Source organism: Eleutherodactylus coqui, chromosome 2 (assembly GCF_035609145.1).
Source record: "Eleutherodactylus coqui strain aEleCoq1 chromosome 2, aEleCoq1.hap1, whole genome shotgun sequence".
Lineage (NCBI taxonomy): Eukaryota > Metazoa > Chordata > Amphibia > Anura > Eleutherodactylidae > Eleutherodactylus > Eleutherodactylus coqui.
The window spans coordinates 83100066-83114216 of NC_089838.1; the positions used below are offsets into that span (position 1 = coordinate 83100066).

Below are 14151 nucleotides of genomic sequence, written 5' to 3' on the forward strand. Positions count from 1 at the left end.
GATGGCCGCCGGGATCCTCTGCCTTCGTGGACCGCAGCTCTTCTGTGCGGTCCACTGCCGATTCCAGCCTCCTGATTGGCTGGAATCGGCACGTGACGGGGCGGAGCTACACGGAGCCGCTCTCTGGCACGAGCGGCTCCATAGAAGACTACAGAAGACCCGGACTGCGCAAGCGCGGCTAATTTGGCCATCGGAGGCCGAAAATTAGTCGGCACCATGGAGACGAGGACGCCAGCAACGGAGCAGGTAAGTATAAAACTTTTTATAACTTCTGTATGGCTCATAATTAATGCACAATGTACATTACAAAGTGCATTATTATGGCCATACAGAAGTGTATAACCCCACTTGCTGCCTCGGGACATCTCCTTTAAGCTGCAGTGTTAGATTTTTTTTTTTTCTTTTCGGTGGTTGTTGGGTGTCGTAGTTAATCATGCCGTTATTGATCTGAAGATTGGCATTATTGTAGAAAAGGTTGACCTTCACAGCCAACTATAGATCTGAAATTACTAATGTAGATCAATAGTAGAGAATCTTCTTCAATGTCCAAAACAAAATACCTAATTGTAAAAAAAAATCCATCCCCTAGGAGTTGTGAAAATCAAATGAAACCTTTTATGTGCGATTGTAATATTGACATAAGTAAGTGGTTACAATATCAGAGCAAAAGGATATTTATTGCAGAAAACTGAACACTTGAAGGGAGGCTCTAGTACCCTGTTGTACTGCCTCTAGCTTGGCTGTAAGATGTGATACAGGCAGGCATGGAGGCTCTAGTACCCTGTTGTACTGCCTCTAGGTTGGCTGTAAGATGTGATACGGGCAGGCATGGAGGCTCTAGTACTCTGTTGTACTGCCTCTAGCTTGGCTGTAAGATGTGATACAGGCAGGCATGGAGGCTCTAGTACCCTGTTGTACTGCCTCTAGGTTGGCTGTAAGATGTGATACGGGCAGGCATGGAGGCTCTAGTACCCTGTTGTACCGCCTCTAGCTTGGATGTAAGATGTAATGCATGGAGGCTCTAGTACCCTGTTGTACCCCCTCTAGCTTGGATACAAGATGTAATACAGGCAGGCATGGAGGCTCTAGTACCCTGTTGTACCCCCTCTAGCTTGGATACAAGATGTAATACAGGCAGGCATGGAGGCTCTAGTACCCTGTTGTACTGCCTCTAGCTTGGATACAAGATGTGATACGGGCAGGCATGGAGGCTCTAGTACCCTGTTGTACCGCCTCTAGCTTGGATGTAAGATGTAATACAGGCTGGCATGGAGGCTCTAGTACCCTGTTGTACCACCTCTAGCTTGGATACAAGATGTGATATGGGCAGGCATGGAGGCTCTAGTACTCTGTCGTACCGCCTCTAGCTTCGATGTAGGATGTGATACAGGCAGGCATGGAGGCTCCAGTACCCTGTTGTACCGCCTCTAGCTTGAATGTAAGATGTGACATGTGTGGGCATGGAGGCTCTAGTACCCTGTTGTACCGCCTCTAGCTTGGATACAAGATGTAATACAGGCAGGCATGGAGGCTCTAGTACCCTGTTGTACCCCCTCTAGCTTGGATACAAGATGTAATACAGGCAGGCATGGAGGCTCTAGTACCCTGTTGTACCGCCTCTAGCTTGGATGTAAGATGTAATACAGGCAGGCATGGAGGCTCTAGTACCCTGTTGTACTTACTCCAGCTTGGATGTAAGATGTAATACAGGCAGGCATGGAGGCTCTAGTACCCTGTTGTACTTACTCTAGCTTGGATGTAAGATGTAATACAGGCAGGCATGGAGGTTCTAGTACCCAGTTGTACCACCTCTAGCTTGGATACAAGATGTGATATGGGCAGGCATGGAGGCTCTAGTACCCTGTTGTACCGCCTCTAGCTTGAATGTAAGATGTGACATGTGTGGGCATGGAGGCTCTAGTACCCTGTTGTTCCGCCTCTAGCTTGGATACAAGATGTGATACGGGCGGCCATGGAGTCATACAGGTTCCACATTGTATCCTGCATCATATTGGCCCACATTTGCTGTTACTGAGCCTCCCGATCGTGCAGATTCGTAGACTGTTGAAGTTGTCGTCCTAGATGTTCCCATACATGTTCTAGTGGTGATAAATCTGGTGACGGAAGTGTGCCAATGTTGTGGGAGCATTCCTGTGACCCCCTTGTGTGTGCGGCTGAGCATTATCCTGCTGGAAAATGCCTCTTGGTAGCTGCCACGAGAGACCACACATGTGGCAGCAGGATGTGCTGTACAAATCACAGAGCTTTGATTGTCCCTTGTGCCACTACTAGGGGTGACTGACTATCATATGTGATGGCCCCCCTCAGACAATCACACCAGCATGAAGGCAGTGTGCGCTCCATAGCAAAGGCAGGATTGAGGCGCTCACCACTAGGTCTCAGGACATAAACATGGTCATTTTCAGTGCCTAAACTAAACTAGGATTCGTCGCTGAAGACAATCCAGTTCTACTAATTGTTCTAGAAAAGGTTCTGGCAGACACAGGGGTCTGTAATGTTGGTGCCACCTGTCTTAGATGGCAGACAGCAAAACAGTTAGAGCTGCTTCTGCTTATCGGACGATCATCTGATCATCTCTACTGGTGGTCTTACAAAGGTGTCATCAGCCCTGTTACCTTGTGTCTGTGCCTTCACTCGTCCCAAGACTCCTTAATGGTCTTGTCAGAACAAGCCTGGTGGCGGGCAATTGTTTGATACAACCATCCAGCTTCTCGCATTCCGATAATTTGCCCCTCTCAAACGCTGTTAACTGGACAAAATCTCTTGTCTGTCATAGAGGCGTCTAGCAGTCAACAAGCCCTACACAAGCAGGAGAGGCCCCTACACACAAGGAGCCTCTGAGCCTTTTTATAGACCAACGCTGGAACCACTTTTAAGGACCTCAGGTGGCAAGACCGTTCATCTAATCACACCACAACTCTAATTTGTATATCTGGCTGACATGTAACTGCATGCCGAGTTTTGCACCTACTAGGTGCTTTATTTATTTATTTCTTTTGACAGAGTGTATTAATACAAAATCTATTTCTAGAGTTTTTTTTAATTTAGAGTAATTGCCTTAATTATAACTGATTTAATGGCATTTTACAGTATTTACTAACAGCTTGGAGCTTTCAATATGCCAGTCGTTACAATAGATGTTTTATAACAAGTGTAATGTAATGTTCCAGAATTTGCAAAACTTGCAAACAAATATTTTCTAGCTATCAAAATAAAATTCCTTCCACTGGCATCGCTGGCTTGTCATAGATGCCTGATTACAAAACTGTGACAAACACTTACAGTACTGTGCAAGCTTTAGAGGGGTAAGGAAAAAATGCTGCAGAGTGAAATTGTTTTCTAGAATAGAAGTGTCAAAAGTTTTTTTTTTTTTTGTTTTTGTTTTTTTTTACGTCAATTAACAAATGCAAAGTGAATGAGCAAAAGAGAAATGTAATTCAAATCAATATTTGGTGTGACCCCCCCCCCCCCCCCAGAGCAGCATCCATTCTTTTAGGCGCCCTTGCACAGACTTTCGGAAGGAACTGGGCAGGAAGGTTGTTCCAAACCCAAGAACTGACCGCATATCTTCTGTGAATGTAGACTTGCTCATATCCTTCTGTTTCTTCATGTAATCCTAGACAGACTCAATGTTGAGATCAGAGCTCTGTGTTGCTTCCAGGACTTCTTTATGCTCAAGATAGTTTTTAAAGGGTTTTTCCCCACAACTTAAAATTGCTTCACAACCCCGCTGTCCTTCTACTGACTTTACAGAATTTTTTTCCACACTTGCAAAATACTGTATATAAAACACACTTGTTATAGTATGTGCAGATATGGCGGATATGTTGCATAGTTTGATTCCATCCCATGACATTGTTTCTCTACATGCATTCAATACAGGGTGGAATCGCCCATTCATCGAGCACAGGAAGAGAAACTTTGTTCCCAGTACCAATTTTCTAGGTTCCATAGGAACCTGGTGATTGTGTTTTGTCCAACCCTGGGTTTTGCATTGGATGATTGGTAACATACTAAATCTCTACAGCACCCTAACATTCACTAGGAATGCATGTGGGCTTAGAAGATGATGAATCATGGAAGCAAGCTTAGTATAACTTACCTTATGGGAGATAGTTGTCTTGTGGTTGGATCCTAGAACTCATTCCCACTTATTAGACCATATCCATGTGTTGCTGTGTTCAGTGTTCACGGGAATCTGTCACCCTGAAGAACAGTCTTGAACTACAATAGCCTAATGTCTGACTAGCTGAAGAGACATATAGATGTAATTCTAATCTCTGAACTCATTTTAACTACCTCTCGGTAAGACTGCCCATACACATTAGATGGCCTTTTAGCTGACTTCTATTTTGCCTATGGACTCTATGTACATATATACTCGACTGGGTCAGGCATGTAGAGAGGGTAAAATACTGCGACCAGACCATTCGGGAAGAGGCTTATCACCTGAGCACAAAAGGGTAGGACAATAGAAATCTAACTGCTTGATCCTTATTTCCCCTAACATCTGCTGTTGGGCAAGTGTCAGGGGGGCGTCATACACATTAAACAATCAGCCTGTCTTGCCAAAATCGGTGGGCTCCGACGATGTACATCTAACATGTATGGCCAGCCTAAGCCTGCAAACAGGCCATGCCGTCTATGTTAAGGAAGCATATAGGAATCTACTGTACTATTTCTTGGCTTGGATATACATTATAATCAAGAGCTGGACTGTTTGTCGGCTTACTGCAGTTGAGGAGAAGTGAGTTCAGAGATGATGACATTTTTGGAATCCATGTCTCTTCAGCTTTCGATTTGTTATACATCAGTCGGGGTTTTCAGGGTAACTGCCCATCATGGCTCAAACTCCGAATTAGGTCTTGTCTGGTCATGGCACAGACCAACAGACCAAATCTTTAAATATAATGATATCTCTTATGACAGTAAAACTGTGTTGTTAAATGGTGTGAGCTCTTCTAGGAAGGCTATAATACTAACCATTGCTGTGTACTGGACCTCGGTGCCAATACAGCTGTCTGAGGAGAGAGAGATGGATCCGCTGTGCTGGCTGGATTCCCGGTTGCTCATCTGCTACGCAGGATCTATTTGTTCTGACAAGTTATTGTGAAGTCTGACAGAAAGAGAATGTGTCTCCTGGGGGCAAGTGATATTCCATGATGCATTGCTCCTACGTGACTGTAGATACAGCTAATAAATGCTCGGCTTATGTGTCTCTAAGTAATGAGAAGATTGGATTATTGTGAATAGCAGTGGGCGGAAAACTTTACTAATTACACCTCGCTTAATGAACTAATGGATATATTTGAGATAACGGAAGGGCGGGTCGTGCGGATTTGTCTGTCAACCAATGTTAATGTAAAAAGACAAATCTAATGATCCCTGTGATATCTTTTTTCTTTAATATTAGTCATCCTTTTCTAAGTTACCCGGCTCTCTTACAGTGCCAGCCGTTTTATTGACCGTAGTAGTTGCCATCCGCTTTCCACGGATCATAAATGGCATATTAACGATCTGCACTGTTCAGAATTTTTCCATTTCCTCTGCAGCAGCTTTCTTTGCCTATGCTAATAGTCTTCAGGAAGAGCACAGTTATATAGTGAAGTGCCTCTCTGCACAAAATGCCACCATGTCTCCCCTATCAGAGATGTTATGGGGTTCTAATCTAAGTAATCTCTTTCACTTTTCCATGATAGAAAGTTATAAAACATTGTAAAATGCTCCATATCTATGTGCATATTACAAAGCCACTTGGAAGAGCGATTTACTGACTTTTAGATTCTGGAGCTTGTTAGAATAATGTGGAGAAGCTGAAGATTTTGACTTCTGCTCCGTAAGCAAACTGTCACTTCCATAATAATATACTTGACTACTTTACCAGCTCTTTTGTATGTGTATGCTCCAGAAGACATGACCATTGTCTTAATGAAGGTGTAGCAGGTACTGGTGTATCTTGTCGACACCGGAAGTGATGGGTGTCGACAAGGGTAAGGCTGTTTGACAGCCAGGTGACGCCCCTGTTCCTGATTGGCTGCATGGCTCACCGTCCATCCTCGGCCGCTCAGGTTCTGTCACTCAGCACTCCTGTCTTCCTTCTCGCTCCCGTCCTCAGCCTGTCAGGTACTGCCACTCCCCACTGCAGTCTCCCCTCTTCTCTTAGGGCTCGCTTCCGTCGTCGGGTTCTCCAGTCCTGCCACTCAGCCCCTACGGTGTTCTTTCCCCGCTCACGGGTCATAGCTGGTCCTGTCCTCCTACTGAAGTGGGGGCCACTGTCTGCATGTGTGGATGGAGGTCCGCGGCCCTGGTAACAGCTGGGCAGTTTGGTGTTTGCGGTGGGGGGTTGGGGTGTGGGATGGCCAGCAATCTCCTCCCACCGGGAAATGTTTATTGCTGGGATAGAGGGTTAGGGTTAATTTCAGTGTTAGGCTTACATTATTTGCTGTAAATACTTCCATGTTGCAGTGGCCCCGCTGTAACATGGAATAATTTACAGCTAATTATGTAACTAAAGCCATAACTAAATCCCCACACTGATAGGCCTTGCAGCACCCAGCCAATCAGGACCTTTAGGGCCGTCACCTAGCCCTTAGCTGTCACTCAAGGTCTCCACCTATTATTTTGGTGGAGACATAATACAATAGTACCAGTGTAGCATTGAATCTGTCTTTACATGACATTATAGCATTAGTACATGTGGAAGTCACAGTTTGTGGTGTTGTGATGACATTACAATTTTACCAGTGGTGATAGGGTTGCATTTTTCTTATTGTGTTATTCATTGTACACATAATATCTGACTGACACCTTTTTCTGTTTTGCCTTCAGATTGAAGTTCTCCATTGTCCTATATAAAGATGAAGAGTCTACTTGCCATCTTGATGCTCCTAGCCAACCTCTTGTATCAATGGCGGGTTGGGGCAGAATTTTTCACATCGATAGGTAAGTTTCTATGTGCATATATATATAAAATACATGCAAATGGGTTATTTTTTGCTTGACTCTTAAAGGCTCATTTACACGCAAAGAAACTCTTCCAAATGATTGAAAGATTGACAGTTCTAGCAATCATTTTGCATAAAGTACTAATGGGCACTAATGCCCATTAACACTTTATGAGCTTCATTTGCATGTAAATGAGCCTCCAGCAGCTGTTTGCACATCCCAGTATGTGGTCTGCACTTTGCACTCAGCTTCATTGTCTTCACATGGGCTGTCAGCTGAATACAATGTAATCAGTTGCTCCTATGGAGAACACAGCTTGTGGTCCCTGCTATCCCTCTCCAGCTGAAGGCTATGTATCTGCCTGCATAAATAAGTTGCCTTAGTGAAGTCTGACACCTGTAACTGGTCAAATGCAAAATCGTCAGGTCTAAAGAGTAGTTGTAAGGGTACTTTTACACATAGTGATGTTCGTTCCCCCAAGTAAACGAGCAAACTATGTCACAGCTCACTCGGGTGAATGATTAGCACTATGTTGAAAAGTACCCTAATATAGGGAAAATTTTATGAATCTCAACCAAACTTTGTACACAGTTCTCATGATCCAACTTAAAATACTGGCGGTGGTGTGTGGGCGGATGATTATCTACGTGTTACTCATAGCGACCAATTTTACTGGAGAAGCTTAACCCCTTAGTGACGGAGCTTTTTTCCATTTTTTTCCATTTTTGTTTTTTCCTACTCCCTTTTAAAAAATCGTAGCTCCTTTATTTATCCATCGACGTCGCTGTATGTGGGCTTGTTTTTTGCGGGATGAGTTGTATTTTTCAATGGCACTATTTATTGTACCATATAATTTACTGAAAAACTTTTTAAAAATTCTTAGCGGAGAGAAATGGAAAAAAAACGACATTCCACCATCTTTCGGTGCGTCCTGTTTCTACGGCACACAAATTGCAACAAAAACGATCTAATATTTTTATTCTATGGGTCAGTACGATTGCTACGATATCAAACTTGCATAGTATTTTTTTTGCTGTAGTACTTAAATTTTATTTTTTTTAAGATATTTAATTTTTTAAAATTATTTTCTGCGGTCATTTTGTACGCGCAATACCTTTTTTATTTTTTCGTCGACGTAGTTGAGCAAGGGCTCATTTTTTGCGGGATGTCCTGAAGTTTCCGATAGTATCAATTTGGAATACATACGACTTTTTGATCGCTTTTTATTGCGTTTTTTCTGGGAGACAGGGTAACTAAAAAAGTGTATTTCTGGCGTTCTTTATTTTTTTTTTCAGACGACGTTCACCGTGCGGGAAAAATAATGCACTACTTTGATAGATCGGACTTTTACGGACGCGGCGATATCAAATACATATTTTTATGATTTAGATTTTTTAATAATAGATATGGCAAAAGGGGGGTGATTTAAACTTTTATAACTTTTTTTTTTAACAATTAAAAAAACTTTATTGATTATTTTTTTTACATTACTTTGAAGTCCCCCTGGGGGACTTTAACATGCGATGCTTTGATCGCTCCTGCAGTATGACGTAATGCTATAGCATTACGTCATACTGCTTTTTTACAGGCAGTCTTTCAAGCCACCCTGTGTAGATGGCTTGATAGGCAGTCTGCTAAGGCAGCCCTGGGGCCATTCATTAGGCCCCCGGCTGCCATGACACATGCACGGCTCCCCCGATCTCACCGCGGGGGGGCCGTGCGGGGCTGTTCGGGGGATTTAAATGCCGCTGTCAGAATTTCAGTGTTAATAAATAAGGCCTATTGTATAATCTAAATTAAAATGCTTTGTAGTTCATTGGGGTAAATAATTTAGATGTGTGGTACATCTGAAATGCCCCTGAAAAAACTGCTCTTTTAAATCCAGTCACCGCCTGATATATATTAGCTAGTTTTCTTATTTCTGGATTGCACTTGTCATAAAATAGACTAGTCAAAGGCATTTCACTGACGAACCCATCTGTTATTAGACTGATCTCTGTTTGGTCCAACTGCTTAAACCCCATTGGCATTCGGAAGTAAATACTGTGAATTCTTTTTAACCCTGTAGACTATGTAGAAAACATGGAGAAGATAGATGTGACTTAAGGCCCTTTTACACACAGATGATCACTCAAAAGATGGCTTTTGAGTGATCATTTTGCATAAACTACTAATTGGTACTAATGCCTATTAGTACCAATTAGTAGCTTGTGAACCGCCAGGAGCTATATTCAGAGAACCGCACATGGTCTGTTCTCTGAATACATTCGCTTTGTTCTGCTGTGGAGCCAGCAGCTGAGACAATGTAAGCAGCGCTTCTCGGGCAGAACCGTCTTATCAGCTCTTCTGCCGAACAATGGCTTTCATGCCAAATTGAAAATCATCGTTGTCTGAGAAGCCCCATTGAAATCAATGGTAGTGATTGAGAGGGTTTAGCGCTGCACTGAAAACACTGAAAAAATGCCTGTGCGAGAGTGTACTTAGAGGTCGTTCACATCTACGTTAGGGCTTCCGTCTCTGTTCCGTGTTTGGAGCAGAGAAGCAGAATTAACCTTTCAAACCCAGTGTCGGACCTCGCCCCACATTGAGTTTCTCCCGCATAGCTCCCATATCGGGCGAGGTGACATGTTTCTATCACTATGCAGAGGAGCGCTCTGAGATGTAGTGCAACATACATATGCAGAAGAGAGCTTTGATGTCTGAGCTCTCCCCTGCATAGTGATAGAAACATATTCTAGGACGTCTCTGTATTATCTATCTATCTTTAGAGAAATTAATAGTCGTCTTATAGAAATGTATGTAATATGAATATACATGTATGTTACCGGATTATTGCAATCGATCTTCCCGATGTGAAACACTCATAATCTAAGTTTAATTTTCAAAAAATTGCTATTAAAATCATCATAACGGTTTATTTTTATGTGTTTCTGTTCAGAAATTCCAAGGATTCCACAACGCGCTTTGCCACCCAAAATAAATAAGAGCTGGGGAGTGTGCAGTTGGCAGGGAGATTGGATTGGAAATGGTTAAGACTGAATTAAATGTTTTTTGTTTTTACCCCTATTGATTTCAGTGGGTTTTCCAAACAGTGGAAAGCTTTCAGTTTGCTTCTGTTCCGTTAGATGTATTTACTTACCGTTGTTTAGGTGTTTTAGGCACTTGGATATCTTTATGTTGCTCCTCAGTCCATATATTTAGCTGGTTTATCCAGCTAGCACACATTGGTTCCAGTTGCTCCAATTGAAGGCAAGTCTGTTGACATTGAGATGTGCCTTTTAATTAGCATGGCATATGCCATGAGCACATAATTGGCAGTATGAGAATGGAGGTCCTTCCTTTCTCCTTGCCACATTTCTTTTTTCGGCTCCAGATGCCCTTGTGAGTTTTCGTAGAGCCGCCTTGTTCTCATTAAGGCTCTAAAAATAAACCTTCATTTGTTTTTTTATGGTGTAATAAATTATAGGGCTCAGCATTCGCAGTGATTGAGCTGAAACCCAACTGTATTCTTCATGAACAAAGTGTATGTGTGTAGATACACCCAAAGAGGAACCGCACCCCTCCCAACCCACCTCACAGGACTCTCACCCAGCCATCTAGAACCCTACTGTGTACTGATGAGGGGCAACAACTCCGAAATGGCTGTAGATGGTTATCTTTCCCTTATGGAGAAGATCCTGCTTTGGCTTATATCCTCCTTAGCCATGTTGTAAGGCCTGTTAAAGGTCGGTCCGAAATTGACTTCTAGGGAGCTTTAAGGCATTGTACCTCCCACGAGACAGAGGTAGTGGTGCTAAAATTAAAATCCTTAAACATGGGTCCCGAGTATCCGGGGAGGGGGGTGGGGGGTCTTGTAGATGACAGTGCTTTAAAGACACACTGTGGACATAACTGATGCACCATGCCGTTCAGAAGTTCCATCAAAATAAAAACAGCAATAGCACTGCATGGTAAAGTGCAAAAAGCACTTTTTCTTCCAGTAAAATGATGGGCAGCTGAACGAAAACCAAACGGACCCTATCATAGTCAATAGGGTCCGTTTAGCGCTGTTCGGTTCCATCATAAGATGAATACATTCGGCATGGGGATTCCCCTTTCCTGCTCCCCGAACGGAGCAGGAAAGTAGAACCCCCCACCTCAGATGTGAAGGCATACACAGAATATCCTGCATTGCATACATTGTAGCAAACCCTTTAGTTTGTCTGCAAAATGGTATCAGGTTGGCATGTCTTTGTTTTTTTTGTTTTTTTACTCTGTAGATGTAAACGGGAATGTTTCTACTTACCGATGGCAAGCACCGATCTAGGAAATGGTTGGAATCCCTTTCACATCTGCCTTATCCTCACAGGATAGGGAATAACTTTCTGATTGGTGGGGGTCTGACCGCTGAGACCTCCGCCTATCTCAAGAACGAAACTCCTGTGACCCGTTATCCTGTTACTGCGGGGGTCACTTCTTCCCCTGCAAGGACATGATTCTAAGTGGAGCGCTGGCCGCACATGCACGCTCAGCACTCCATTCATTTCAGTTGGAAAAACTCAAGCAGTTGCCGCTCGGGTATCTCTGCAGTGCTATATTGAATTAGGTGCTGCTGTGCTCTTGCAAGACCCTCGCTTCATTCAGTCATCTCATTGCGGGGACAGATGACCTCTGGTGTTGAGACCGGCGGGGGGCTCAGCAGTAAGACTCTCACCAATTAGCAAGTACACCCAATCAGGGTACAAGCCCTTTAATCACCAGGCCAAGTTTTGGAAATCTGGCATGGGTCACTTCAACAGAGAATAACTCTGGAAAGGTTTTATGCATCCAAGTAATCCTGAAAATGGTTTTTCAGCAGATATTGTACTTTATTTCGTTGGTAAAAGTAAATCAACATGATTTGCGGATTTTTGTTAAAAATGACAAAATTGAGGAAAATTTGTATAAATTTGTCCTATTTTCATTTTTTGAACTGCAGTATGCCACATGTACACACATATTGTACTAAAATTTTTTTCGAATAGATATTTATATATTGCAGCTTGTTTGCTTCGGAAGCTGATTACTGCAGAAGGCTTGTTGATCCAGGGATTACTTTGATTTCCAGACTTTGAATCAGGAAGGAATTTTATTCCCCCCGAAAATTGGCTTCTACTTCATTGGGATTTTTTGCCTTCGTCTGGATTAACCTTGGGGAGGGGAGGGGGGGAGGGTTAATAGGCTGAACTGGATGGACATATGTTTTTTGTAGCCTAACATACTCTACTACGTTATGTTACTATTAGAGATGAGCGAGCGTACTCGGAAAAGCACTACTCGCTCGAGTAATTTGCTTTATCCGAGTATCGCTGTGCTCGTCCCTGAAGATTCGGGTGCCACTGCGGCTGACAGGTGAGTCGCAGCGGGGAGCAGGGCAGAGCGGGCGGGAGAGAGGGAGAGAAAGATCTCCCCTCCGTTCCTCCCCGCTCCGTGCCGGCACCCGAATCTTCAGGGACGAGCACAGCGATACTCGAATAAAGCAAATTACTCGAGCGAGTAGTGCTTTTCCGAGTACGCTCGCTCATCTCTAGTTACTATGTTACATGTGATATACCTAATTTTGAATAACCTCAGTAAAAATGTTTTGAAGCTGAAGGGTTTTTATGGTCAAATATAAATTTGACAAAACTGTCCAATCTGCTGAACTACAGAGAAGCCATAGTCTTCTTGCCTGATCCTGCCCTTCTCCCATCTGTGCCGATCTTGCACTGTGCTCCGCCTCCTGCTGCAACAAATCAGTGGTGACATCACTGACACCATGGATGGGACCTCTCCAGCCAGTCGCTGACTCACTTTGGCCGATGATTAACTACATGGGTCATGCATCCTTGTGTTGGCATGTCATCGCTGCTGCAGCAGGAAATGGAATATAGTGGGGTGCCTGGCACTGCCGCTATGGGAGCATCGGGTGAGGTGAGTGCGGCAAGTCTTTTTCCATTAAAAACATTTCTCCCCTCTTCATAGAATAGGAAATAAGTCTTATTGCTGAGAATCTGACTGCTGGGACACCTAGCGATCGTAAGACTGGTTCACCCAAATGCCTCATGTGAATGGAGTGACAGTACGCATACGTGATCACTGATTCATTCACTTCTATGGGATGAAGAAGGGAAATAGTTGAGTGCATTGACATCCGCCTGTCCTGTATAATTGAATTAAATGACCGTTGAGCACGTGCAGCGCCGCTCCAGTCACATGTGACGTTCAAGTGCACCAAACTTCCCTTCCATGCACTGCATTATGGGATATAGACATGCACAGTACAGAGCAGTGGACGCGCTGGGGCTCACAGGATGTCACCAATCACCATGATGATACCAACTATGGAGTCAGCCCACCTGCTTCTGTGTGGGAGGTAACGATTTTCATAATATGTACTGTGATAGGTTAAGGGATTAATGTATGTGCTATTTAAGTGTTGGATGTTGCTACTTGTTTTATACTTGAAAAAGACTCGTCAGGGTCGAAACGTCGTTTTAGCGTTTGCAGGACTAAAAGGATTTTACTTGCACCAGATTGCTGCCGTCCTTACACTTTTTTCGGATCAAGTGAAACCAAACTCGGAACGCTGGAAATCCCAGAGATCAGACGTTTGTCCCCCGTTCTCTCGATAGGAGATAAATGTTTTTTAAAAGAAAAACCCTTTACTATTCTTTGGTGGGTTGTCTCACATAGACTGATTGTCATAGACCGACAAGCTGGGAGTAGATACAGATTGGTAGGCTCTGTGCCCGGTCAATTTACAGGCAATATGATGGACAGTAATATCTGCTTATTAAATATTAGAAATTGAAAGCCAGAGAAGTGTGGAGCACTGCATATTACAAGGCTGCGCACAACTACTAATATTTCACCTCTTTGAAATGAGAAACTTTTTTTCCCTCTGTTCTAGGTCAGATGACGGACCTAATCTACAAGGAAAGGGACCTGGTACAGTCCCTAAAAGAGTACATTCGAGAAGAAGAAGAGCGCCTTTCTAAGATTAAAAGGTATTTGGATATGGATGTATACAGACCGCATATAACAGTGTTTTATCGTATACTCCCATATTCTGAAGCTACAATGTACAGCCATCTGGTCTTAAGGAGGTTTTCTGGGACTCGAACTTCAGATAGGTCATTAATATTACCAACTCCACCTCCCATGTTTATTAGCTGTTTGAAGGGG

The 14151-nt window shown here is 43.4% G+C and overlaps 1 protein-coding gene across 3 annotated transcripts in view; it reads left to right on the forward strand.

Annotated features, from left to right (window-relative positions):
* P4HA2 (prolyl 4-hydroxylase subunit alpha 2) overlaps positions 1-14151 on the forward strand; it is an 87451-nt gene that overhangs the window by 12879 nt on the left and 60421 nt on the right. For all 3 annotated transcript variants that reach the window (XM_066591147.1, XM_066591146.1, XM_066591145.1), the window contains exons 2-3: positions 6850-6963; positions 13877-13973. In XM_066591147.1, coding sequence (XP_066447244.1) covers positions 6879-6963; positions 13877-13973 — 182 coding nt within the window. In that variant the 5' untranslated portion in view covers positions 6850-6878. The remainder of the gene's footprint in view (positions 1-6849; positions 6964-13876; positions 13974-14151) is intronic.